The sequence below is a fragment of the Lontra canadensis genome, unplaced genomic scaffold (assembly GCF_010015895.1).
Source record: "Lontra canadensis isolate GAN:19392208 unplaced genomic scaffold, GSC_riverotter_1.0 scaffold136, whole genome shotgun sequence".
Lineage (NCBI taxonomy): Eukaryota > Metazoa > Chordata > Mammalia > Carnivora > Mustelidae > Lontra > Lontra canadensis.
The window spans coordinates 518,002-545,439 of record NW_022631130.1 but is presented as its reverse complement, the minus strand read 5'-3'; the positions used below and the strand labels follow the sequence as shown (position 1 = coordinate 545,439).

Below are 27,438 nucleotides of genomic sequence, written 5' to 3'. Positions count from 1 at the left end.
AGAAACACCCAAAACGACCAAGTGGGGTTTCCTTTCCCAAAATCCAATCACCAAGAACTGTTTCCAAGAGATGCCAATGAGCATCTTGTGGAACAAAGCTTTGTTAGTCACTATATCTGGGAAATGTTGGGTAAGACAATCAGGCTTCTCTACTGCAGGAATTGTCAGAACCTTTCATTAGCAGTTAGGCACTGTGACTCCCTAAGAGCAGGACATGGAAAGCTGCATTTTCCAAACCACAAGTGCACAGAACCCTTGTCCATGGCCCCTTTGGGGCACCCCCTTCTTGTGAGGCAGAATGGAGACTGTGTTGGTTGGCCATCCTGACCACCTTTCTCTGAATTTGGATAGCCCCTGCTGCCTGAACCACTCACCTGGGGTTCATCTCCCTGCCACTGGATTGTTAGCCCCTAACAAGTAGGCACGGTGCTACTTCTTCCCTGCTCCCTGTCCTGCCCTTTCTCAGTCCATGGTGCCACAGGGATAACTGAGGTGGGTGCAGGTATTAACCAAAGGGAAACCCCCATGCACAGCTCTCCTGCCGTAGCAGCAGCAGTGAACAGTGAGCTATGCCCGGAACCTCAGGCCATGCTGCTGAGCTCAGCACCCTGGGAGAAAGGAGGCTCTGATGGGCAGCAGGTTTGGGGATGGCTGCCCCTGTGGCAGGGGAAGGGAGGCAGGGGGACTGTGACTTAGATGGTGCATCTTTGCTATCCCCTTGAGGGTGACGTTCAGGGAGCAGTGGAAACCCCCACTAGTCTGGGTGTTCTTGAGGACATGGGTGTGTGCTGGTGGGGAGGTGGAAGCAGGAGCCCCTGGGAGGACCATGTTTACATGGTACATGCTGACTAAGCAGGAGCAGAGGATGGGCAGCCATCCCTGCTGTGCAGAGCCTGTGCTGAGGGCACAGGCGTGGTGTGCGGTTAGCAGCTGTGGATTCCCACTCCTGCCAAAAGGCTGAAGCCCAGACAGACGCTGCGGTAGAGATGAGCACGGGGATGAGCTGCCCTAACTCGCCTGAGATGCCGACTGGAAGGGAGGAGGCACAGTAGAGTGGGCCTGTGATAGGGAGCTGGACTGAACGAGACTGTTTAAATCTCAAGAGATAGACCTACGCTAACTGGCAAGTCAAAGTCTCCCATTCCCCAGTGGGAAACCCCTGCCCCAAAGGAGGCCGCAGAGCCCAAGTGCCCAGGCTCTGTGAAGGCTGACCTTGGTGTGGGCAGCAGTGACGAGGCTAGCCCACCGCTCTGGCGGTTTGGTCCTGTACAGCTTGGAGGGGATGCAGCTGGGCAGCAGTTCCTGGACAGCCTCGCTCCCCACCGAGGCGCCGAGCTGCACGTAGCAGTGCTGGGCCAGCAGCTGTACCAGCTCTTCCTCCTGTGCAACCCGGGAACAAACATGGGGGTGAGGGGGGCCCACCTCCCAAACGATGTCCCTGCCATGTCCTAGCACAGTAGAGATGACCAGCCCTCAGACAAGAACCAGGAATATGAGCGGCAGCCACCTGTCCTGTCACCTCTGTTAGGCTGGATATGCCCCTTCCCCAACACCCGGAACCACAGTGTGCCCAATGGGCCCCCTCGGCTGCTGTCCTGCTGGCAGGCTGGAACTTCCCAGCAGCCTTGGCTTGAGCCCTGCAGGCCTTCTGCCCAAGGTCAAGTGGTGATCCCCCGTGCCACTCTCCCAACTATCAGGGAGACAGTGAGTGTGGAGGAAGCAGCTCTGAGGCCTGGGTGGAACCCTAACATTGCTGTCTGAGTGGGGTAATGTACATGAGGCCTTTATCCTGTTTTCCCCAGCACTCACTTGTCAAGGGTGACAGTGGCCACCCCTGTGCAGCTTCTGCAAGGATTCATTTGGGCAGGATCCTGTGTAAGGCACCAGCCTGGCCCAGCATGGGGCAGGGCTCCCTGCTCCAGGGGCCCCGTGGGGCCGGGCAACCGTCTTTTCTCTGGGAGACCAAAGCCTGCAGAGATACCTAGCTGCCTGCCTCTCTGGGGCCCGTCTCCTGCCTCCCCTTGCCCACTGCCCCATTTCAGGCAGGCCTCCAGGCTTGCTGCAGCTTGCTCCAAGCCTGAGAGCCATGTCCTGACTCAGGCCCGGGAAGTTCTGCAAACACAGGTGCAGTGTTGCTCAGAGGACCAGGAGCACGATGCCCTCCCTGGATGCTTGCAACCTTCCACAGAACTCTGGCTCCTCTCTGTGCTTTCCAGAGGGTCTAAGCCTCAGGGTGACATAATGTTCCCAGGTCCCATTGCCAGGAAGAGACACAGGTAGGACTGGAACCTGAGCACTAGGGCTCTAAGGCCACCTTCCTGCTACCCCAAGAACAGCTGCCGTGGTGAAGCCAAGTGGGCCTGGGGCTGATGGGAGGCTTCCCCTGCCTGCTGCTGGAGTGTTGGACCCCAGAGGCCTGAGCAAACTTGTAGTCCAAGGGAGGAGGAAATGGGGGCCAGACTGGGAGGGTACAGCTTCACATCCAGCAGAGGGGGCCAGGGACCTGCACTCTGAGAACATGTTCCTGGCCTTTGCCTCCTGCTTCTTCCTTCTCCACATTCCTCACACCCCGTTCCGTGGGGTGTTCCCTGATGGCCACAGCCCTGACCTGCCCTGGAACACGGTGCTCCCCCAGGTTTTCTGATGGGTCATCTTGGGGCTCTGGGGGCAGTGGGGTCCCCTCACCTTCTCAAAGCTATACTCGCCAGACCAGACCCCGTGCAGCACTTGGTGGTAGATGAGCTGGGTACTGACGGAGTCCTCCTGGGAGTCATGCCAGGGCGTGAAGAACTCCTTCCGGAAGTAGATGCGCCAGGGTGCCTGGCGCTCATTCTCGCCCCTTGCCCGGGCCAGCTGCTCGCACTGGGCAACTGCATCCATCACGTGGTCATGCCCGCTGCCCAGGGACCAGAACTGAGGCCAGAGTCAGGGGCAGCAGGGGTTAGTGACTGCTGTGTGCTGGGCTCCACAGGGACACCCACCCTCAGAATGCATGGGTGGAATGGTGTGCTCAGCTGGTCCCCCGGGGGACTGAGGGCTTTCCCCGCATGATGGCATGGCCTGCCTGTCACTCTAAACATGCTTCCCTGCAGACCCCTCCCCCAAAGAGGCAGGTTGATATCCAAGGCTGGCATGCAGAGATTGTGATACTTGGATGGGTTGGCCGGCATAAGCGTGTCTGGGTTGGAGGCTGTGGACATGGGGGTAAGAGCGTCTGGGCGGGGGCTGTGCTAGTGTGACCCTCTGATCTGGACACAGGAGTCTGCAGCTCCCTGGCACAAGGGGGCTTTTAGCGAGATGTGTGAGTGCCTGGTCTACATGTGGGCAGATTAGGTGTGGCAAGGGACCTACAAGTTGTGTGTGACACTGGGGCCAAGGTGCAGCCACTAGGCTGAGTATGTGGGGGTTCGGGCAGGAGAACAGGTTACCTGTGTGTGTGTGTGTGTGTGTGTGTGTGTGGTGTGGTGTCTGACAGGGGCTGTAGTGGCCAGGTTGGTAAGAGGGCTCGAGTTGGCCTGGGAGTATGAGGGAGGTGGGAGATGGACAGGCCACCTGGTGGTACCTTGTCATACACGGCCACCTGCAGAGAAAAGCCCAGGTAGTCGCTGAGGCCCTGCTTTTGGGCAATGTGCAGGCAGACTTCCCGAGATGTTGATGCAGAGTCAACCATGACAGCCAGGCTCTCTCCAGTCACCAAGATGACATGGATCGGGATGTGCTTCTTGGACTTGACGGCCTGGGGACAGATGAAGACTCAGGCCCTCTGTCCTGGAGGCCTACCCATCACCCACGACCAAGCTGATGGACCCAGTAGGGGTGAGGGCAATATTGCCTGCGGTGTGTTTGGTAGTTTTGTGCCTCTCCAAGTCGGCTTCGGTGGTCTGTGGACTGCAGGCCTGAGCTGTGGTGAGGCTAAGTGTGTCAGAATCACAGGAGGTCAGAAGAGCTCTTGGAAATCTCCAAGTCCTGAACCCAGAGACAAGCTGGGTCCACGGAAGCTACTGTTTCTCTCTGAGCACACCCACACAGCTGCGGCAAGTTCACGTGCAACTCCAGGGCCCAGGTGCAGAGCAGGTAGAAAAGGGAGAAGGGGGGCCTGGACTTGGGTGGCAGAGCGAGAATGGGAAGGGGTGCAGCAGGAGGTGAGCCCCAGCATAGGGCACCATGGGGCACAGGAAGTGAGTGACTTCCAGGAGCTGTGGGTCCCCTCAGCCCTGCCTGTGTCTGAATGACCCTTCCTGAGAACACAGATGACACAAACAGCAATGACACCAAGGATGTTCACTTTGGAATGGTCACTGCCTTCTTAATAAGAAGCAAATGTCCTCAGGGGGTTAACACTTTACCCAGTTAGCAGTCATTCCCACCATAAGGCTAAGATTTATTGTTCCCTTTAGCCAGTAGGCCCTTAAAGATGTGGGGGGGGCACTTTTGCAGCCTGGGCCATGCACAGGGTGGCTGAGCCCAGGCGTGACCCATATGGATCACAGGCCCAGAAGGCCCCAAGAGAGGTGGAGGGGCCCAGAGCACACGCTTCCTGCTGGCAGGTGCTGGAGGAGCCATGGGGGCTGGCAGCATCCCACACCGTTTGTCTCCCAACCGTACTGGCCCCTACCTGCAGCTCCAGCCAGGTGGGGGGCTCCATGCGCACCCCGTTGGCATAGGTGCGTCTCAGGCGCTCTGCACAGAAGGGGCCGTAGCCAGCCGGCCCTTGACCAATGAAGTTCATCAGATACTGGTGGGCGAAGGAGGGGAGAGGTGGGGAGGAAGACACTTAGAATGGAGGCCACTTTCCACTTCCTGCCCCAATTCTAAAAATCATAATACTCATGGCAATTAAGCAAGGTGATGAATGTGTTAACTGACTTTATTGTGGTAATAATTTTGCAATATATAACTATAGAAAACCACTACATTGTACACTTTAAATCTGGAAAAAAAATAAAAATAAAATAATAATATTCCGTGTTGGCAAAAGTCTGTTGAGACACTGGCCACCTCACTACTCTCCTCAGAAGAGTTGTCTTGGGGCCTGAGCCCAGACCTGAATGGGGGCTGGAAGGAGCCAGGTCCAGAGTCTTCTTTTAAAGACAGGAAAACTGAGGCCTAGAAGGCACAGCTGCCACCCTGGCCTGCAGAAGCAGGGCTGGGATTTCTGGACCTGCTCCAGAGCCCAGAGCCAAGCTATGCTTGCTGTAACCCACCCCCTTCAGCCCCTGCCCTGGTTCCTCCCCACCTTCAAGAACCTCTCGGAGGGTGGGAAGCAGCCTAAGCAAAGGCTGAGCAGGATCCAGCCCCGGGCCAAGCTGCTTGTTTTCAAGTTCTCCGACAGCTGCTTGCAGATCTGGCAGTAAATCTCGTCCCTGAAAGACACACACCCCTGGGAGGCCAGGCTGGGGACTGGCTCCCAGTAAGGAGACAGAGGTGCCTAGGCACACAGCTCCTTCAGTGCCCCCGGGTGGGGTCATGTACACATGGTGACCTCCAGTCTCCTCAACTCCAAGTGCCTTTGCTGGGCTCCACTGAAACATCCCTGGCCCACCCTGGACCCTGTCATCTCCTAGGACTGTGCCACCTCCAGTGTTTTTCCTGGGCTCTGTGCACCCACTCTCATTGGACCTCATTTTCTACCTCACCCCTCAGGCCTTTGCTCCCTCCCTCACCCACCCTGCTCACAACACCCTGGACCTCCAGTTGTGGGGGAGTGTCTGCATGGAGTGCCCAGGGGTCTCCAGTCATGCTCTGCCTCCAGTGGACCTGCCCAACCAAATCTGCTCCTTTCCCCAACTTCCCTGTCATTTCCAACCTTCTCCTTCACCCTGAGACCCAGTCCCTCCCCCACCCCCAATGCAGCTATCCCTCCAACTACAGAGAGGAGTGGAAATCCCATGGATAATCCCTTGACTCCTCCCCTCCTGACCAGCTCCCATTCGCACAGGCTCATGAGCCTCTCTTCTCTACCTTCTCTTGCAGAGGGGGCTTTCCTAGTTCCTTCCTGCTGACCCAAGCTCTATCATCTCATACAAGGGTCCTGTTAGCCTCTTCAACCTCAACATATCCAGAGGCCATCATCTTTTTCCTAATTACTCAGTGGTGTGATGATGGTAAATGTTTAACAACAAACTCTCCTAGGGAAAAGGCTCTGATTTATTGCACTTGCCAATTTCTATGGTGTAAATGTTCCCACCAATGCCAATTTCAAGCCACTAACAAAATGTCATTGAACAAAGAGTTGAGAAGAGACGTTTACCATCTGTTCTCATGGGCCAGTATAGTCAGCTCTAGCCATCTCCTCTTTCTATAGTCACTACAGACATCACCAGCAAAACACTTCACTCAAATTGGAAGTCTAGAAGGCCTTGGAACTCCTCCCATCAGCCAGCCACCCACCATCTGTCTCTTGGATATTTTCTCTGTCCCTGTTTCTCCACTCCTGCTCCCTGGGCCATCCCTCATCAGCTTTCTTGGGACCTCTGCAGCAGTCCTCTCCTGGCCTCCCATTGCCAGGCTTTGTCCTTCCATGTCATTGCCAGGGAAACCTTTCTGGAATTCAGATATGATCATGGTCTTCTCTTTCTTAAAACTTTTCCTTGACTACTCCTAGAATTGAATTCAAACTCCATACCCCAGCAGTGACAAATCACTTGGAATTCCAGAGCCACAGGCTGTTTCAGGATTCTGTGACCCTGTTCACCTTCTCCCTTTGTCTGGTGAACAACTTCCTCCTTCCTACCACCGCCTAGGAGGGTATTATGACTAGTCCTTGGTGTTCTCACTGGACCCCCATCCCAGCACAAGCAGTTATTGTGGGGCTCTGTCTTCTCCCATGCTCCCAACTAAAGAGTGAGCTTCCAGAGGACAGAGACCTGTTGCCCTCATCTCTGCATCCTCAACCCTCAGGCTAAGGCCTGGCCCTGAGCAGGTACGTAATAAATGCTTATTGCCATTTGTAACAACATGAATGGACCCAGAGAGTACTATGCTGAGCAAAATAAACTAGTCAAAGACAAATATCATATGATTTTACTCATATGTGGAATTTTTAAAAAAAGATTTATTTATTTATTTATTTATTTATTTATTTGACAGACAGATCAGAAGTAGGCAGAGAGGCAGGCAGAGAGAGAGAGGAGGAAGCAGGCTCCCGGCTGAGCTGAGAGCCCAATGCGGGGATTGATCCCAGGACTCTGGGATCATGACCTGAGCTGAAGGGAGAGGCTTTAACCTACTGAGCCACCCAGGTGCCCCTCATATGTTGAATTTAAGAAACAAAACAGATGAAAAGAAGAAAAAGAAAGGCAAACCAGAAAACAGACTCTTAACTAGAGAGAACAAATGGAATGTTGGTAGAAGGGAGGTGGTTGGGGGGAAGGGCTAGATGGGTGATAGGTATTAAAGAGGGTAGTTCTTGTGATGAGTACCTGGTGTTGTATACACATGATGAATTGCTAAACTCTACCCCTGAAATTAATATTACACTGTATGTTAACTAAAGGAATTTAAGTAAAAACTTGAAAAAAAAATTTATTGAATGCATGGCTAGATGTGGAGTGGGCATTTGCTTTGTCTTGGAATTTTTTTTTTAAGATTTTATTTATTTGACAGAGATAGATCACAAGTAGGCAGAGAGGCAAGCAGAGAGAGAGAGAAAGAGAGAGAGAGGAGGAAGCAGGCTCCCTGCCGAGCAGAGAGCCTGATGCGGGACTCGATCCCAGGACCCTGAGATCATGACCTGAGCTGAAGGCAGAGGCTTAACCCACTGAGCCACCCAGGCAGCCCTTGTCTTGGAATTTGATTAAGAGGCCAGAGCCAAGGACAAACAGATGATAATACTCAACACCCTAAAGAGATACATTCTTGTAGAATTTATCAAAGATGGCAGAACCAGTCTAGCTACTGCCATCTCCTGCATAAGAGAAGATGAAAAATTTGAAAGGTGTAGAAGTAGAGAGATCTTTGGGCTATCTTTATTCCCTCCACATGATGAGGTGCTGGGGGGACCCCAGGAAAACAGTTACTAGAAATGGGGCTGTCTGCCAGAGAGGAGATTCATTTTGCTCCTTATCTGAGGCATGCTGAACCACAGAAGCCCATTGGTCTACCCCAGGGTACTGGAATGGGGCACAATGACAGAGTTCTTAAGAGTACTTGACTTATGTATGCTGCAGAGACACAAGTTGGGGGCCTCCATGAACAAGAACCTAGCATCTGCTTCTTTCTGGAGAATTCTAAGCTACCCCTGATGGGAGAGAGAACAGACAGGAGCTGGGAGTTATGTTTGGTGCAGCAAGCATGGACAGGTTTCCTATTGAATAAGAGGATGCCATAGAAGAAGTTGGGGCTCAGGCATCTTGATGGGATCCCACACAAGCAGGCAGCCCATCATTCCAGAAGATCCCAGCACTAAGAGGCTGTGGTATGTTTAATTAGGGGCTAGATTTGAGAGCAAGTCTCAGTGATTCACTGAGACTGTCAGCCCCAGCTAGAGGACAGCATGGTGTGGAAGTGCCTCTAGAGGTATCTTAAGAACCCACAGTTTATCACATTTGGACACAGCTTATACATGCCTGCCATCTTGGAGGGTATAGTGACCAGTGAGGATTAACTATGAGAGAACTACCAGTAGGACTAAGTTAGAATGGTTGCTGGGTTGGTGTCACGTAGGCAGCTAAAACTGAGGTAGGAACCCTATAATGTTATTGGCTTGAACAACCAGAGGACAGAGTTTGGGGTACCCAAACCCAGCAGCTGAAAGTGAGAAGGGAAATCCTGGAATGAAGAGAACCAGAGAAGAAGAGTTCTCAATTTTGCACATAAAAATCTTCCTAAATCTCTGGCTGGCCCCTGATCTACACATATGTAGGGCAGGCTCCAGGAATCCCAGCAAAGACAAAAATAACTGACCAAGGATTCCATCTGCTACTCACTACAGGAGACAAAGTTTGAATCCAGCCAAATTAATTGCCTGCCAAAACAAAAGTCAACACTCTTTGAAAGAATATAACAGATTCCAGAGTCTCTAAACATATCACCCTCAGTGTCTAGGATACAACCCAAAAGTAATATGATAGGGAATAATAGTCCAGTACTAGATGTGTGAGGAAACAGAAAAATATGACCATTCCCAAGAGGAAAGGCAGCCAATGGAAACTGACCCCAAGATGACCCAGATATTGGATTTGGCAGAAAAGGTTTCAAAACAATTGTCACTGCTCGAGGACACAAAGGGCACTATGCTTATAGTGAATGAATGAACAGGAAATCTTGGCAGAGAAACAGAAACTATGTAAAGAACCAAGTGCAAACTCTAGAACTTAAAAAAATATATAACATCTGAAATTAAAAAAAAAATTTTTACCTGGGTATAACAGCAGGTAAGAAAAATATAAGATATAAGAGAGTATCAGTATAAACTGATATAAGAGAAATATCAGTTAATCTGAAGATAGATCAATAGAAATTATCTAATCTAAAGAACAAAGAGGAAAGAAAAGAAAAAGGAACAGACCCCTAGGGATCTGAGGGATGATATCAAAGAGTCTTACATATGTTTAATTGGAATTCAAAAGAAAAGAGAGAGAGAGAGAATAAAACAGAAAAAGTACCTGAAAAACTATTGGCCAAAATATCCCAAATTTGGTAAAAAAAATAATAACCCAAAATATATAACCCCCTAAAATATAAGTCTGTATCTGAAAGCTGTATACGTATTTATATGAAAAGACATTCTTATAGAGCAATATATATATATATAGAGAGAGAGAGAGAGAGCAATATATATAGAGAGAGCAATATATATATATATATATATATATATATATATATTATATAAATGGGCAATTTATTCATTTACAGGGCCCTGCATTAAAGTCTATTATAAAATGAATCAGGGGCGCCTGGGTGGCTCAGTGGGTTAAAGCCTCTGCCTTCAGCTCAGGTCATGATCTCAGGGTCCTGGGATAGAGCCCCGAATCGGGCTCTCTGCTCGGCGGGGAGCCTGCTTCCCCCTATCTCTCTCTCTCTGCCTGCCTCTCTGCCTACTTGTGATCTCTGTCTGTCAAATAAATAAATAAAATCTTTTAAAAAATAATAAAATAATATGAATCACTGGGCGCCTGGGTGCCTCTCCGCCTACTTGTGATCTCTGTCTGTCAAGTGAATAAATAAAATATTTAAACATAAATAAATAAATAAAATAAAATGAATCACTACCCCATGATAAATCTGTTCTCCTAAAATTTGCTTTTACCCGTGAGTTTTAACACAGAGCAAGTGGAGAACCCTTAATGGTTATAATATCTATTGCACTCAGACACTCAGACCTAGGCTGCAGGCCCCAGGCCAGGGAGCAGGGAGAGGACAGGGTGTCTTAGAAGGCGGGCAGAGGAGGAGGCTGTGGCCATGCGGGGTCTGGTGTTCTAGATGGGGTGAGGTGGGAATGGGGACTGACCTGAGGTTGGGCCGCAGGATAGCATAGCCCACGATGAAGTGCACCTTCTCCAGGTTGGACATGGGTCTGTCTGAGATGGGGCCATCAGGCTCAAATGCCTCCTCTCCAATATTCAGCTGGCTGGTTACCTTGAAACCCAAAGGAGGCTGTCAGGAGAGCTGTGATGCTCCCCATTTGCAAAAGAGGAAACCAGGCGCAAGGAGGGAATCCAAAGCTTGGGATCCTGTGGCAGGCCAACAGCAGGGCTGGAAGCAGACTAAGGCCCCATTACCCTGAACTCACCTGGCCTATGATCCTGGAGGACCGTTTTAGCTTCATGGAGGAGATGTCCTTGCTCCCTCTGTCCTTGCGGCTGGGTCTCTGTGGAAGGAGACAGTTCCTGAGGGAAGATGTGCCAGGCCAGCTCTTAGATGCTGCTGCTGACCCCACAGTCACCTAGACAGAGCTAGTATCCACCTTCCCAGCCATTTCCTGGTGTAGTTTACAAAACTGCGTGCAGTCCTCTACATCTTGGCTGAGCTTTGCAACACTTACAGATGCCCACCCTCTTCTTCACCTCTGGGTCAGGAAACAGAAGCAAGGGGAGGTGAGAGGCTACACAAACCTACTCACATAACTGGCCCTCAGGGAGGGCTCAGCACCATTCTGATTCCAAAGCCCATACCTCTTGCCAGTAAAGCCCTCCAAGGTAGGGCCGGGTTTGAGCCCAGGTGTCCAGGATGGCCCTAGGCCATGGTCATGCTCAGTGAAAATTTCATGGAATTGGGATTGGATTTGGAATACCCTCTGCCCAATGCAAGGTGGGAGCTCTGCCAAAGGATCAGGAGTCCCACCTTGTCCTGAGGGAATCATGGGAAGTTGCTGCCAAAATTAGAGCTCAGTGTGGGATTGGGCTTGGGTTGGGATCAGTGGGTGTTAGGGTAGAACTGGTTTGCTACACAGGGATGGGCAGCGAAACACACTAGCTGTCAGGTGAGGGTGGGCAAGGCTGGCTTGGCTCACTGCTCCTGTGGGAGGCACACAGAAGGTGCTTAATAAATGTGCATAGGAAGAAAAACTTGGTATGTCACTCCTGGGAGGTCCGTCCTGCTTCCCACTGTGCTCACTGTCCAGAGGTGCAGAGTGGCTAGACTACCACCCAGGGTCCCTTTCCTGAGTGGCCCCCAGTGATTAACACCCCCTTGTAGTCCCACCCACCACAGTATGTGTTTTATGAGATTAGGCACTGCAGTTTCCTCTCTTAGATCTCTTAGGCTGGGAAAGTCCTATTGTGAGAATACTGGGGCAGCCCTGTGGGCAGGCCCGTGTGGCAAGGACCTGAGGCCTCCTACCAGCAGTTGTGTTAGGAAGCCATCTTGGAAGTGGGTGCTGGAGCTCCTGTCCAGCCTCGAATGACAGCAGTCCTGTCTGTGGCCTGACTGCAATCTCATGGCAGACAACCAGCTAAGATGAACCAGCTAAACTACTCCTGACACTCAGAAACTGTGTGAGATAATACATGTGTACTGTTTTAAGCTGCTAAATTTTGGGGGGGGTGATTTGTTACCCAGCAATAGATAATTAACATGCTCTGCAAAGCCAATGCTTGTAGAGATCAGGGCTTAACTTGGGCAACTTCCCGTGTAACTCCTGGACCAGGTCTGGCCACATGATCTCAAGCTGCAGACTCCCCTGGATTTCTGTGCACTTAGTCTGCACACAAGACCCTGCAGGTGTCTGAGCAGAATCCCAGGCACTGAATGTATGGGGAGCTGTGTTATCATGATTTATAGTAAGAAATATGTATTTGGTCGTCATCCCCATTCCTGCGTGGAGCTCCTGAAACCCTTGGTATTTCTTGCAACAAAGGCGTCTTTTGTTATGTTAATGGACCAACTTTCCTAAACACCAAAGGATGGGGATTGGTGGTCAGTTGAACCAACAGTGATTGGGGGACTGGAACTTTCTGTCCCCTCCCTCCCACCTCCACCTCCGGAGAGTGCAGAGGGGCTGGTGATTGAGTTTGATCACCAGGAGCCAATGATTTATTCTTCATGCCTCTTAGTAATGAGGCCTCCTTAAAAACCCTAAAGGATGAATTCAGAAAGCTTTGGGTTGGTAAACGCATGGGAATTTGGGGAGAGTGGAAAGCTGGGAGAGATCATGCAAGCTCCACCCTCTGCCCAATCCTTGCCCTTTTCATCTCTTCCATCTCGTTGTTCTTGGTTTATGTCCTTCTATAATAAACTGGTAATCTAGTAAAAAGTATTTCCCTGAATTCTGTGAGTGCTCTAACAAATTAATCAAACCCAAAAAGGGGGTCACGGGAACCCCTGACTTGTAGTGTGTGGGTTAGAAGCACAGGTGGCAACCCAGACTTGTGACTGGTATCTGAAGATGGGGGTGGTCTTGCAGGACTGAACCCTTAAACCAGGATCTGACACTGCCGCAGGTTGATAGCATCCCACTTGAGTGGAATTATGGCACACCCAGCTGGGGCTGGAGAATTGCTTGGTGTGGGGAAAACCCCGCCACACTGGAACTGTCAGAATTATAGGCCGTCCTGGGGCTCCTGCTGCTGGCGGGTCCCAGTGCTGTCACTGCTGTGTAATTCCTTTGAACTATTCTTGGTGAGTTCCATTAAGATTACATCATGCAACTGAGGCCTTGGGAAGGACTTCTGACCAAAAGTGGATGTGAATGACCCTTCCATCAGAGGGCAGGATAGACCACAGGTCAAGAACTTGGTCTTTGAATTCACTAAAATGGATTCAAAGCCCAGTTCTGTCACACATACTCACTGTGATCTGGGCACAAGTGTCTTCACTTCTTGGTTTCTTTCGCTGTAATAAACTCACTAATCCCTACATCATAGGGTTGGCTCCCCCGGGGATTAACTGAAGAGGAACAACTGGCAGACAGCACGCTGTTCATCAGTAACACCACCAGTTGTTACCACTGCTCTGTGTGTTTGAACCCTGTTCACGTCAAACCCAAGACCCAGAGCCTGGATGGCCCTTTTCAGTACAGACTGTATCACTCAGGACTCCTGGGTGTCAAGCTCAGGAGGTCCTGAGCTCAAGTCAAGGGTTCAGTGGATGACACTCACTCCATGTCTTGCCCACTTCCAGAGCAGCTTCCACGGTGCCTGGGGCCAGGGGGTCACCTGGGCTCTGCCCTGCCCCACCCCCTCACACCTCGCACCTGTGTGGATCTGTGGAGCTGTGGAGACTGGGTGCTGTTCTCTTTGCCCAGGGTGTCGTGGATCTGCCGCATCACTGAGCCCCCACGCAGGCTGTTCATGGTGAAAAGCACTGGCTCCGGAAGGTCCCCCATGAACCTCAGGATGATGCTCCACACGGCCAGGGCGGCCTGTGGGAAGGGAGACCGAGGGCTCGGCTAGAATGAAGGGCCCACAGAGACCCCTCCCCTTCCTCATTGCCTCCGAAGCAGGGAGTGGCCTGAGCCACTAGAAACCAGAGAGCCACTGGGTACCGAGCAGTCGGCATCATCCTCGTGGTAGAGCAGCGGGTATCGGAGGGGCCGCCGGATGTGTGTGTGGCTGGCTGATTTCTGGAAGTAGGTTGCAGCAAACTTGGGGAAGGTGTATTTGGCCAGGCCGTCCGTATCGTCCTCCGGTTCCTCCACCATGGGGACCGCGTCCAGGTCAACCTCGGGCAGCTTCTGGGTCTCCGTCTCCAGGTCCTGTGTGCCAGTGAGAGGGAAGGCCAGAGGTCAGCTGTCCCTTCAGATGCTAGCTGGCAGGGTGTGCCTCTCTGGGGGCCAGGGAGCCCCAAGCTAGGTCTGTCTGATTATAGGCTGGGTACAGCAGGAACCACTCCCCCCTCGTGTCTAAGACCTTTTCTACCGCCTCACATCATCAGTGGGCCCCTGCTGGGCTTCTCCTCCTGCAGAAGTGGTCTCAGCTGCCCCAACTGTGCAGCCTGGTGTATGTGTGTGTGTGTGTACATGCTTAGGGGAAAGGCATGAGCCCTGGAGGGGCAGTGGTGGGGGTACCTAGTTCACTGGGTCTCAGGGCCCAGAGGTGAGTGTGGCAAGAGCTCTGGGGACCTGCTCCCCTCCTGCCCTCCCCTCCCCCCGCTACCCCTCCCCTGCCCCAGACACCGCTGCCAGTGCTCATTAGTTTTCAGTGTTCATCAGCCCCCAGGTTACAGTCTGCAGAGCAGCAGCTACAGGGTGCTCTGAGAGAGGGGGTCAAATACAGGGTGGGAGATGCTGCCTGGTTGAAAGCCCCAAAGCATTTGCATGTTAAAGGTTCTAGGAAGTCTCCTAGGTAAGAAACTTGCTTAATTTGGAAGGATCTTCACACAGAAACTCATGCTCCCCTTTTCTTTGCTTGGTCACCAGGCCAACAGAACACACTTCACCGTGTCTTCTGCCAGTTCCCCTAGCTGAGTCTTGGCTTCTCCGTGAGCCTGGAGGCTGACCGCAGTCAGGGACTGAGCAGCATCCTCACATCCCCTGCCAGGCCAGACCCCTGAATGACAGGGCCCATCTTACCTCAAAGCGCTGTGGGGCCGGGCCCTCCTGCCCACCGATCATGGAAGGGAGGAAACCGAACACTTGCTCCACCATCTCTGTGTCCGTGATGGTGTCATAGATTGACTTCCGCTTCCTGGTGGGGAGAGCACTTGGGCTCTTCTGCTCTTCAGCTGGGATGACCAGAGGCCCCTGTGCATACACCCCATGGAGCAAGGTCACCACAGGGCCAGCAGATGCAAGCACCTCACTGACCTCCTCCTGACGTCATTTGTTCAAATCAGTAAGTTTACCTCTAAAATCCTAGAATTTAATAGCTAGTATGACTAGAGATGAACCACCCTGGGCTTTTTGTTTCCCATGGAGAATCAGAGGTCCAGAGAAGTAAGGCTGCCTGAAATGGTCCCTGAGCTATTGCCTCAAGCCCTAGGGACCCCTAGAACCTAGCTGCCCACCTGGTCCCTTCATTCAAGGCTCCACTAGGACAGATCCCTGGGCCTGTACTAACTAACGCACAGGTGAGGCTGATCTGTGGTGTGTCTGGCGCTACATGGGAGCAGAAGCCTGCTGTGCCATGTCTGAGGGTCTGTTGTCTTACTTGTCCTGACCACTGCACGCACTAGTAATGTGCTCAGCAGACCCAACTTTCATCTCTAGAGCAGGCGTAGACTTCATCCTAGCCTTTTCCTTATCACAGTTTCCAAATAAGCAAGTACTGAGGAAAGAGGTTGACTCTCAGGTGCCCGTTGGAGGAAAGGGGATCTCAAGGGTGAAATTTCAAAAGGCAGGGATGTGTACCTTGTGCCGCTCCCCTGCTCCCTGCCCATCAGCCTCTCCTGCCCAGACACTCCAAGGCCCCTCTTGGAATTTCTCTAACCCAGAAATGTCATGCCATGGCCCAGTCAACCAGGGGCCTTTGCCCTCCTCCACGGAGCTGTGGTCGCCTACAGCTCATCTGGCCCTGGCTTCCTGTGTCATTCAGGGAGGGACCAGTCCTGCTGAGAAACTGTCCCCAGGGCTAAAAGGAGGAGATCAAGGGTCTCAATTTCCAGGTTCCAGGTATATTATTATATGTGCTGCTGAAGCGAGCACCAGGTATAAGACCATCCTGCTGACATGATGCCTTTTCTATGCCAATCCTTCATGCTCCTGGGGGTGACCTAGGTGTCCCAAATGGCGTGAGGACCTGCTGCAGCAATAACTCTGGACATGGAGGGGATAGGAGTGTCTGGTGAGAGCTCGATGTTGCTGCTCATCCCTCCTGACTGCCTCCTGCTATGGGCCCCAGTCAGCCCTCACCGTCCTAAGAGTGCACCGATTACCTACATTGGCTTTCTGCTGCCGGAAGTTCCGCCGGGCAGCCATGCCCCTGGCATGCGCCTGTATGACCACCACTGCCCTCCTCTTGGCCTGGACTTGCTGACGCACAAGGTAGCCCCTGCACAGCGCCTGCAGCTGGACCATCCTTTGCCGCATGGTCTGGTACTGCTTTGCCAGCAGCTGGCTCCGGGCAATGGCCTGCAGGCGCTCAAAACCCAGGAGGATCTGTGGACACAGGAGGGACAGAGGCTCAAAAGGAGGCCTGGGCCCAGCAGGGCAAAGAGCAGGGAGAAAGCCTTCCCAAAGGGACAGAGAGAAAGAGAGGCAAGTCATACGCCCCAGGAGACCTTACAAATAAACTTCACAGTTATCTGCTTTTTGGCAAAAGGCTAGTGCTAAAATTTTATGCACCTACAAGCATAAGCATATTAAGTGAGTTATTACTTGCAAAGCACTTAGAACAGTCCTTGGTATGCAAATAAGTGTTAAATAAGTATTGTTAAACAGCATAGACAATAAAGTGCTCTTCTGGTGGTCAGTGATTACAGAATTGGTTTGGAGGTCACATGAGTAATGGGATTCCAGGGGACTTGCTTATCACACCTAAAGCTAAGTCCAGCCAAACTGTCAGAAGCTAGGGTACCTGTGTGGAGGCCTATGGCTGGCTTCATTAAGCTAATCTCTGGGATCTTTAAAATTAAGAGGAAATAATAAATTGATAAATACCCATTTCTATGCTGCAAACATGCTTTGGTGCACAGTAGTCCCTGAGCCCCTGGAAGAGTCTTGCTCGCTTCTTAAAGACCAACCCAATGGGTGCCAGGTGTGTGGGGGTCATGCTTCATCTTCCAAGCTTGGAAGTTTCACAGACCTGCATCCAAACCCCAGCTCTACTGTTTACTCACTGTGTGCTCCTGGGAAAATTATTTAATCTCTCTATGCCTCAGTTTCTTGACACATGGGGTCGGTTTAAAAATAAATAAAACAATGCATGCAAAGCAATGGTTCTAAGTAGCTTTTCCATCCATGTCAGCTGCCATTACATGCTTTGTGAGCACAGTACATGGGCAGGCCTGGGGTCAAATTTCAAAATGCAAAGATGTGCATCTTGTTGCTGTTCCCCTGTTCCCTGCCCTCCAGCCTCTCCTGTCTGGACCCTCAGAGGCTCCTCTTGGTATTTCTCTGCCCCCAAAGCATCATTGCACAGTCCAGTAACCAGGGGTCTTCACTTTCCTCCACAGAACTCTAGCTTCTCATAGCTCATCTTGTCCTGGTTCCTTGAGCCTGGTTTCCTGGCCCTGGTTTGTTGATGTCACCACTGCATGTCCCAACCACAGTCATATCCTTGACAAAGTCACGCGGTCAGGTGAGGCCCAGCAGGGTGTGGTTAAGGTTGCTCTGGTTCTTTTACTGAGCAGGCACTCACTAGCAGTGACTGTGGTTAAGAAGAAAATTAGAAGAGCTCGAAACAAAGAATAATCCATCAACCTACTTTGCTGCCGGCAAATTGAGAAAAGACAATCACGATGTGATTTTAGAACAGGCTACCTCATTCTAGCTCTAGAGACACACAAAATTCTGTAAGAGAACACACTGAAGCCCACAAACCATGTGACCTGAAATGATGCTAAACAGGGAGTGTGTGGAGCACTGAGGAAACAATCTGAAGTCTGTTGTAGCAAGTCAGTGATGGGATCCTCCCTGCCTGAGCTCTCATATTCACATGAACAAACTTTCAGTGGAGCAGCCTCTCTAGTGAGTTCTCTCACCTGCTTGAAGTTCCGCCTGTTGTAGTGGGCTCTCCATCCAGCCTGGAGGGTCACAGCTGCCCGCCTCTGCCTCAGGAACTCCTTCCTAGAAGGGAAAATGCAGGAATGTGCGTGCAACAACCTCAGACATTTCAAAGCCTTTAGGGGAAAAATGATTTGAAGGGAAGAGGGATAATGAAATGCCAGGGAAAATGAATACTTACATTATTTCTTTCCCAGAAGCTTTTATAAGCCAAAGACACACATGTTAAGAACTTAAAATATTGCCAACTACTCAAATTTGTGACTTAGGACAGTCTAGTTTTTAGAGCAATCAGGAAGTTTTTCCTCACTTTTTGCAAAGGTCTACGAAAGGATAAAACTCATTTCTAACTTTTTACTCCTTGCCAGACTTCTCCTGATACTCTGGCCAGTAGCCCAGGTGTCTGCTGGGAACCAGGTCAGAATCCCAGGCCAGAACTCGTCTCTGGAGGCAGGTCAAAGCAAGAGGGCAACCTCCGAGGCCCTGGTAGCCTGGGTACCCCTCTGTACGGTGGAAAGTGGGCTGAATAGGGAGAGGGTAACCTGAAACCTGACCTCTGGGGAAGTGAGCTTGGTGCATATAGAAGTATCCTTTATCTCATACTTATCTGAGTTTCCTTAGCACTTTTAATAATTTCTCAGGATATTTTCTTAGGCTTAAGACAGTAGATCTCAACTATATTAAAAACCATCTGGGGAACTTCAATATTTATTGATGCCTAGGTCCTACCCAGTTTAATTAAGTCAGAATCTTTGCTGATGGGTCTTGAGAATATCTATCTGTTTACCTATCTAATATTTTTTGGTATACAGGCACATAGAGTATAAATATCTCCCTAGGTGATTCTAATATGAGGCTGAAGTAAATAATTATCTAAAATAAAGATAATCTGTTTCCTTTCTAATACTTATACTAGTGGTTCTCAAATGGGGGTAATTTTGCCCCTCCCCAGCACATTTGGCAATGTCTAGAGATATTTTGGGTTGCTATGACTGGGGCGAGGGGGAGGAGGGTGCCTCTGGCATCTCCTGAGTAGAGGCCAGGAATGCTAAACATCCCATTATGCCCCTGACAGCCCTCACAACAAAGATTTATCTAATCCAAAATGTCAACAGAGTTGAAGTTGAGAAACCCTAATTTTTTATCTTTTCTTTACTATTCTTATCTAATTGTATTGTCCAGAAGAACAAGAACACTATCAATTATCAATGATGATCACTTCTGGGAAGATGGAGTAGACATACTTTTTCCTATTTCTCCTGCGGACTACAACTAAAAACCCTGTACATTTATATAAAACAAATATAAGAAGACTGAAATGTGGAGAGAAGAAAGCAGGCCAGTTAAGGATCTCAGATCCAAGGAGTGACACAATGGTAACTTCTCTGGGTTTTCTCTTTACCTCATATTCCCCAGAGCAGGAGCTGACGAAGTCAGTAATTCAGAAATGACAATGGAGACAGATCAAAAAGCCCCAAGGAAAGCCTTCTCTTTCTACCAGAAGGATCAGGGAAGGGGCAACTTAGCAAGACAGAAAACTTTTTTTTTTTTTTAAAGATTTTATTTATTTATTTGACAGAGAGAGATCACAAGTAGGCAGAGAAGCAGGCAGAGAGAGAGGAAGAAGCAGGCTCCCCGCTGAGCAGAGAGCCCGATGCGGGGCTCAATCCCAGGACCCTGGGATCATGACCTGAGCCGAAAGCAGAGGCTTTAACCCACTGAGCCACCCAGGCGCCCCAAGACAGAAAACTTTTAAATAAAAACCATTCTATTTCAGTGAAAAGCCACAAAACAACTGTAGCCCCAGCCCCACTTACGCCAAAAAATACCAAGTAGGGAGCCTAGATTTCTGCCCTTGCCAGGGTCATGTCATAGAACGCTGAGTGGGAAGCCACCCTTGATGAGTAGTAATAAGCCCCGTGTCAGTGGAGACCCCTGGGGAATCCTGGATTTCCATCACCACTTGGCAGTAATGGGCTGTTCTATTAGAAACTCAATTGAAATACAGGTTGAAAGTAAAAGGATGAAAAATATATATCAACTCTGTTGCCATTCTGTAAATAGTAACCAAAATAAAACAGGAGTGGCTGTATTATTTTCAGAGAAAGTGGACTTTAGAGCAAAGAAAATAACCAGAGACAAAGGGGGACATAGCATGATGATAAAAGGATAAATCCACTAAGAAGATATAGCAATCCTAAATGTTTATGTACTAAACAACACAACTGAAAAATATATGAAGCAAAACATGGTAGAACTAAAATGAAAAATGGGAAAATCTGGGGCGCCTGGGTGGCTCAGTGGGTTAGGCCTCTGCCTCCGGCTCAGGTCATGATCCCAGGGTCCTGGGATCAGCTCTCTGCTCATCAGGGAGCCTGCTTCCCCCTCCCCCTCTCCCTGCCACTCTGCCTATTTGTGATCTCTCTCTTTCTGTCAAATAAATAAATAAAATCTTAAAAAAAAAAAAAGGGAAAATCCACAATTATGCTTAGAGACTTCAATACCTTTTTCTCAATAATTGGTAGAACAACTAGGAAACAAAAATTAGCAAGAATATAAAATTCAATATCACTATCAACAAAGATCTAACTGACACTTTTAGAACATTCCACCAAAGAGCAGAATATCTATCCTTTTCAAGCGCTCTTAGAATATATAACACCATAGTTCATATCCTGAGCCATAAGGGAGATATCAACACATTAAAATAATTAAGCTCATACAGAGTGTTTTTCTAACCACAATGGAATCAAACTAGATATCAATAATAGTATGATAACAGGAAAATTTCCAAACATTTAGAAACTAAACAACGTACTTTTAAGTAACACATGGGCCAAAAAGAAAGTCTCAAAGGAAATTGTTTTAAAAATGAACTGAATAAAAATGAAAGAACATTAAAAAAAAAAGAAAGAACAATATATCAAAATGAATGAGACATAACTAAAGCAGTGCTGAGGAGATTTGTAGCATTTTATACTAGAATAGAGGGAAGGTTTTGAATCAATTATCTATGTTCCCACCTTAATAATCTAAAAAAACAGAGTAAAATACACCTGAAGCTAGAAGAAAAGAGACAATATAAAAAGCAGAAATCATTGTAATTGAAAACAGAAAGAAAGAAAAGCAATAGAGAAAACAATGAGATCAGAAGCTCGTTCTTTGAAAAGATCAATAAAATTGACAAACGTCTAGCAAAATAAAGAAAAAAATACACAAATTGTCAATATCAGGAATGAAACACGGGGTATCATCATAGATTCTGCAGACATTGAAATGATAATTATAGAATACTACAAATAACTCTATACATATAAATTTGACAACTAAGATGAAATGGACTAATTTCTCAAAAAGCACAAATTACCACAAGTCATTTAATATGAAATAGATACTTTTGATTGCCCTTTAACTATTAAGGAATTTACAATTAAAAACTCCCCAGAAAGAAGTCTTCAGGCCTAGATGGTTCCACTGGAGAATTCTAGCAAACATTCAAAGAAGAATTCACATCAATTCCGCACAATCTCTTCCATGAAATACAAGAGAAGGAAACACTACCTAATTGATTTTATGAGGTTAATGTTACTCTGATATCAAAACCAGACAGAGACATTACATACGAATAAAAGGAAAACTATAGATCTCATAAATATAGATGTAAAAATTCATAACAAAAATGTTAGCAAATAGCATTCAGGAATATATAAAAAGAACTATATACTATGACCACGTAGGGCTTACTCTAGGGATGAAAAGCTGGTCCAAGATTCAAAAATTGATCAATGTAATCCACCATATTAAAAGGCTAAACAAGGGGCACCTGGGTGGCTCAGTGGGTTAAAGCCTCTGCCTTCAGCTCAGGTCATGATCCCAGGGTCCTGGGATTGAGCCCCACATCGGGCTCTCTGCTCGGCTGGGAGCCTGCTTCCTCCTCTCTCTCTCTCTGCCTGCCTCTCTGCCTACTTGTGATCTCTCTCTGTCAAATAAATAAATAATATCTTAAAAAATAAAAGTGGGTTAAAAGGCTAAAGAAGAAAAAAATCACATGATCATATCAACTAATACAAACTTTCTTTAAAATAAAATTCAATACCCATTTCTGAGAAAAACTCCCCAAAACAGGAAACTTCTTCAAGTTGATAAAGGACAGTTACCAAAAAACCTACAGCTAACATTATACTTAGTGGTTAAAGACTGAGTGCTTTCCCCCAAGATCTGAAACAAAGCAAAGTTGTCTGCTCTTACCACTCTTATGATACTGGAGGTTCAGGCCAGTGCAATAAAGCAGAAAAGTAAATAAAAGACATAAAGATTGGAAAGAAGGAAGTAAGAGTGTCCCTATTCACAGATAATGTAATTATCTACATAGAAAATTTCAAGAAATCCATAAAAAGTAAGTGGTTGTAGGAAACAAAGTCAACACATGCAGATCAATAATATTTTTAGACTAGCTGTGAACATATCAATGCCAAAATTAAAAATACAATACCATTTATAATGTCTCAAAAAACCCCCAATCTATAATGTCTCAAAAAAAAAAACCAAGACACATACAGAACATGTATACCAGAAACTAAAAAACATTGGTGAAAGACATCAAAGAAGATCTAAATAAATGGAATTCACGGGTTAGGGAACTTAACATAGGAGATGTCAATTCTCCTCAAATTGATATATAACATTAATTACTACCAAAATTCCAGCAAGAATTTTTTGTAGGTATAGATAAGATCTTTCTAAGATGTATATAGAAAGGCAAAGGACCCAGAACAGCTAAAACAATTTTGAAAAAAGAAGGTACGAGGAATCAGTCTATATAATTTGAAGACTTACTATGTAACTACAGTCAACAAGACAGTGTGGTACTGCCAGAGGAACAGATACATGGATCAATGGGACAGAACAGAGAATGCAGAAACAGACCTGCACATATGCCCAACTGGTTTTGGACACAAGTATAAAATCAATTCATTGAAAGAAGGATGGGCTTTCCAATGAATGATGCTGGAGCAACATCCACTGGGGAAAACTTTTAAAAAGAACCATAGCCTAAGTCTCACATGCTGGACAAGATTTAACTCAAAATGAAAATAGACCTAAATGCAAACTGTAAAACTATAGAACCTTCTAGAAAAAAGACTGGAGAAAACCTTCAGGCAAAGATCTTAGATGTGACACCAAAAGCATGCTCCCTGAAGGGAAATTGGATAAACTGGACTCCATCAAAACTAAAAATTTTGCCCTGCAAAAACTCTCTTAAGAGAACTTAAGGAAAAACTATAGACTGAGAGGAGATATTTGCAAACCACACATCCAAGAAGGACTAGTATCTGAAATACATAAGTAATTCTCAAAACTCAACAAAGAATCCAATCAGAAACTGGGCAAACAACAAGCACAGATGTTTCACCAAAGAGGATATATACATGTGGCAAACAAGCCCATGTATAGATGTGGGTGTGTGGGTTGGGAGGGGGTTGGGGAGGGCCAGCACCTCCATTTGTAGCCTCGTACGACTCTCTGGATGTTGACTGCTGCCTTGTCCAGGGCCTGGCTCCTTTGTACCTCCAGCAGAGTGTCCTGGTTATCCTGGAACAGAGGAGATCCCAGCATGTAGCTGCCTCCACTCATCTGCACACCCTACCCGGGGCCAGGACCCTAGCTCCAGAAGGAGCATATGTGCTCCCAGGAGGGCGAGAAGGGGAAGGGGCCCTCAGATTGATCCTGATGTGGCTCAGACACAGGAGCTGTAACAACACCCCTAGTTCTCAATACAAGAACTTCCCATTTTAGTTCTTTCTTCTTGTTTATTCAATCTGGCAAATTTATTTCTACTCTGGAGTAGAAATAACTTCTTCTTGTTAATTCTACTTGGTACTTCTTAGGTAACAAGGGGGCAAATTTTCCCTGAAGGTGTGTTTCATTTTCCAAAATTCATGTGAAATATCACTCAACTTGTAGTACAGATTCATGCTTGTTTCAATAGAAATATATTTTCCCCAAGCTTTAAGTAAGATTCAAAGTGAGCTGATGAGCCCCATTTGCCCGTGAGCTGTGACTTTCTCTGGCCTCCCTTTGTACTTCACCTGGATTGCTGTTTCCTTGGGATTGCCATGCTAGTCCCTGTAGGAAAAGGACCATCTTTGTAGAAAAGAAAGCAGCTTGGTCCTTTGGTGAGTGGTGAGGAGAGGCAGGAGCTTGGTGGCCTCTCCCACCTCCATCAGTCTTGCATTAGGCAAGCACTGAGCCTCTTCCCAGGTGGGCACAGGGGACAGAGAACTACATCAGACCTCTGATGGTGGCCTCAAGAAGCAGCCAGGGAAGGAGAGAAGTGAAGCAATGGGCACTCTCCTCCTGCCTTCCTTGACCACCTGCCCACACTGACCTCCCCCCTGTGCCCTCAACGTCTGTCCCAGCTTCCTGTACAGCACCCTGGGAATTCTCCCATGTCTTCCCTCTGCCAGCCTCACTTCCCCAGTGGAATCTGAAGCCCTTCTGCCTTTTCCTTCTTGTCTAAGTCCAGAGCCCCAGCACAGGCCTGGCTGATGCATGGACAGATGAACAGATGGACTGACTAGAGGGTCAGGGCAGGGAGGTCCCTCTGGGAACAGAGAGGCTGGGTAAGCAGACTCTGTGTGGAAGTAGAGGGAGTGGAGGACTTAGGAAGGGGTGGTAGGGATGGGGTGGGGCTTGGGTGGCTGGCAGAGCATGCTTCTGGCACTGATCTTCTCTTCTCCCTCCTCTTTCTCTCTTTGCTCACCCACCCACAGCTTACAAGGCTAGCGAATGTGGAGTTCCTCTCCTCGGTCGCTCTTGACCAAACCTGTGGTCCTGGAGGGCCCAAAGGTCAGGTTCAGGGGCTAGAGGCTGTCAGCCACAAGCTGTTTCTGTGTGACTTGGGCCTCCCTGTAAGTTGTGAGAGGTGGAGGTAGGAGGTGGGTGGTGCTGCCTGCACACGCCTGCCCAAGGACAAGCTCTTCTGGGGTGAGGGGGAATCAGCAAATGGATTCCTTCCACTGAAGCACTAGCTCCCCGGGGCTCTAAAGAGGTGGAGCTTCCCCCAGTCTGACTTCCCTGGTCCGGCTCCTGGCACAGAGAAGGAGGCCTATTCTCAGGGACTGTGGGAGCCTACCCTGAGCTCCTTCTTGCTTCTGCTTGGTGGCTTGCAGCAGCTCCTCCTTATCCTCAGGTCTGGCCTTAGATGCCCCACTCTGAGAAGCCTCCTGGACTTCTGCAGGCTGGGCTGAGCCCTCCCCACACTCCCCCTGCCTTCCTTCCTGCCTGACCCCTGCATGGCTCCAGCATGGCTTTCTACAACGGGGATGCCTCATGGTGGGGGCCAAACCTGGAGCAGTCTTCCATGGCATTGGCTCAGGGTGGATGAGGGGATGCTACCTGGTGGGCATGGGAACAGCCCCAAGGAGGAGACTGAGGACCAGCATATTCTGAAGCTCACCTTCAGGAAGATTTTGGTCTTTCCCACTTTCCACTCTTTGTCTGTTCCCAGCCACATTTCAGCAATGTGCAGAGTCATCTGGCGAGCTTTGTCTTGAAGCTGCCAAAGAGAAGACAGGAGTGACTCAGAGGAGTTGGAGCAGCCCCCCAACCCCACCCAGGTGGGGGGTGGAGGGTCCCTTCTCAAAGGCTTTCTGGGATTCAAGTCTTCCTTCTCTCTTGGGCTTCACTGTCAGTGTTGCTTAGCAAGGACACAGGCTCAGGCACTTCCAAATAAGGATGGGGCCCAAGGGAGTACCCAGGACCTGGAACATCAAGGCCACCATGCTTTACAGGCCTGGAGACTCAGTGTGGCTGTTGGGTACTTGGGCAGTCCAAAATTCAGGATGGTTGATATTTGAGGAAGGATGGGAAGGACCTCCTGTCCCAAATAGCAATCCAGCCACACATCATCTCCCCAGTTTGCTACCATGTGATTTAAATCGCAGACACCTCCAAGAACCAACATATCCAGCCGCTGGCCTCATCCAGTGAGTGTGACCATGTGAGCCTCTAGAGGCTCCCTCACTTCCAGGACACCCAGGGAGTGAGACCTGGGGCAGGAGGAGGTAAGAGGAAGGGAGGAGCAAGGGTCATTGCAAAGCTTGGAGTCTGGGAAGGGGCCCTTAGCCTCAGGAGGGCAGCTCCAGGACCCCCTTGGGACTGAAGGTTGGGGTAACCTGGAGGTGGCAGGGGTTCTGAGGGTGACCACTACTGCCTCTTAGGGCCAGTGTGCTGAGGCAGAGGGCAACAGGCACCTGCAAGCGCACAGAGCTGGGCAACACCACGCCGAATCTCTGTGAGAACTCCTGGAACGTGTACCGGAGGGGGAAGCCCGACTTGCGGATGTGCACAGTCTCCATCATGCCGGAGTAGCGCAGTTGCCGGATGCACAGCTCCCGGTTGAAGAGCTGTGGGGGCAAAAGTGGGAGGCCCGCTCTCTGAGCCCTGGAACGTGGTGGCCACGTCTGCGAGGGCAGCCCGCCCAACGCCAGCCCTGCAGCCATCCCCCGATTCGAGACAACTCAACAATGCTTGGTTTGACAAAAGTCTCTTTTGAAGAGAGAGGTATTTGGTCTGAAGTCACTGAAAAGTCCTGAAAGTGTTTCTGAGGAGATAAAAGTTGATAACATACAAACTGTGACATCCACAAGAACACTAAATACTTCCCTCATTCTCAGGATAAGCAAAGTGCTATGAATATAAAAGTCATTTGCATTTGTCATGTTAAATGTTTCCTCCTGGCCTTGCCTGTGTTGGAGTGCGCACCCCTGCAGCAGTTCCAGCATCCTTCTGCTTCCCACAGTTTAGCGGAATGGAGGAATACATTTCCCACCTGGAGTCAGAAACTATTCTAGCTTTGTCTCTCTCCCCCTCCCCCTCCCACCCAAAGACGGGCGTGGCCTACGGGACTTTGGGCCTGACGCTTTTCACAGGGGTATGGGGACTCAGCCAGGGTCCCAGACTCTCTAGCGAACCTCCTCTCAACCTCCGAGCCAGGAATGTCTGGTAACTAGGGGCACACCTTCAAATCTGGAGCTCCACCAGGAGCCAGTTACCCACCTGGAAACACTGAGAGCCACAGAAACAACTGCTTATGGCATTTAGTCTTTGGCAACTAATTGGTTCCAATTTATTGAGCATTTCCTGTGGGCTCAGTGTTTCTCATTTAATCTTTACAACAGCCCTACCTGGTGGAGTACTTAGCTCCAGTTTAAAAACAGATACCTGAGGCTCAGGGCCAACAGTCCCAAGTGACTGAGCCAGGTTTAAACACTGAGCTTGCCAGCCTGCTCCCGCTTCCCTCCTCCCTCCCCTCCCCTCCCCTCCCCTCCCCTCTGCCCCCTCCCCTCTCCTCCCCTCTGCCCCCTCCCCTCCCCTCCCCTCTGCCCCCTCCCCTC

General features: G+C 49.2%; 1 protein-coding gene across 5 annotated transcripts in view; it reads right to left on the bottom strand.

The window, feature by feature from the left end:
- Positions 1 to 27,438, bottom strand: part of MYO7B (myosin VIIB) — a 79,600-nt gene that overhangs the window by 12,233 nt on the left and 39,929 nt on the right. For all 5 annotated transcript variants that reach the window (XR_004380909.1, XM_032843206.1, XM_032843207.1 and 2 more), the window contains 15 exons: positions 26,296 to 26,448; positions 25,500 to 25,598; positions 23,538 to 23,632; positions 18,019 to 18,103; positions 16,256 to 16,474; positions 14,951 to 15,121; positions 13,925 to 14,134; positions 13,634 to 13,801; positions 10,733 to 10,810; positions 10,451 to 10,578; positions 5,237 to 5,363; positions 4,616 to 4,735; positions 3,563 to 3,736; positions 2,686 to 2,913; positions 1,213 to 1,380 (listed from right to left, as the gene is read on the bottom strand). Coding sequence is in view for 4 of the 5 variants with exons in the window: in XM_032843206.1 (XP_032699097.1) it covers positions 1,213 to 1,380; positions 2,686 to 2,913; positions 3,563 to 3,736; positions 4,616 to 4,735; positions 5,237 to 5,363; positions 10,451 to 10,578; positions 10,733 to 10,810; positions 13,634 to 13,801; positions 13,925 to 14,134; positions 14,951 to 15,121; positions 16,256 to 16,474; positions 18,019 to 18,103; positions 23,538 to 23,632; positions 25,500 to 25,598; positions 26,296 to 26,448 (2,223 nt within the window). In the remaining variant the exon portion in view is untranslated. The remainder of the gene's footprint in view (positions 1 to 1,212; positions 1,381 to 2,685; positions 2,914 to 3,562; positions 3,737 to 4,615; positions 4,736 to 5,236; positions 5,364 to 10,450; positions 10,579 to 10,732; positions 10,811 to 13,633; positions 13,802 to 13,924; positions 14,135 to 14,950; positions 15,122 to 16,255; positions 16,475 to 18,018; positions 18,104 to 23,537; positions 23,633 to 25,499; positions 25,599 to 26,295; positions 26,449 to 27,438) is intronic.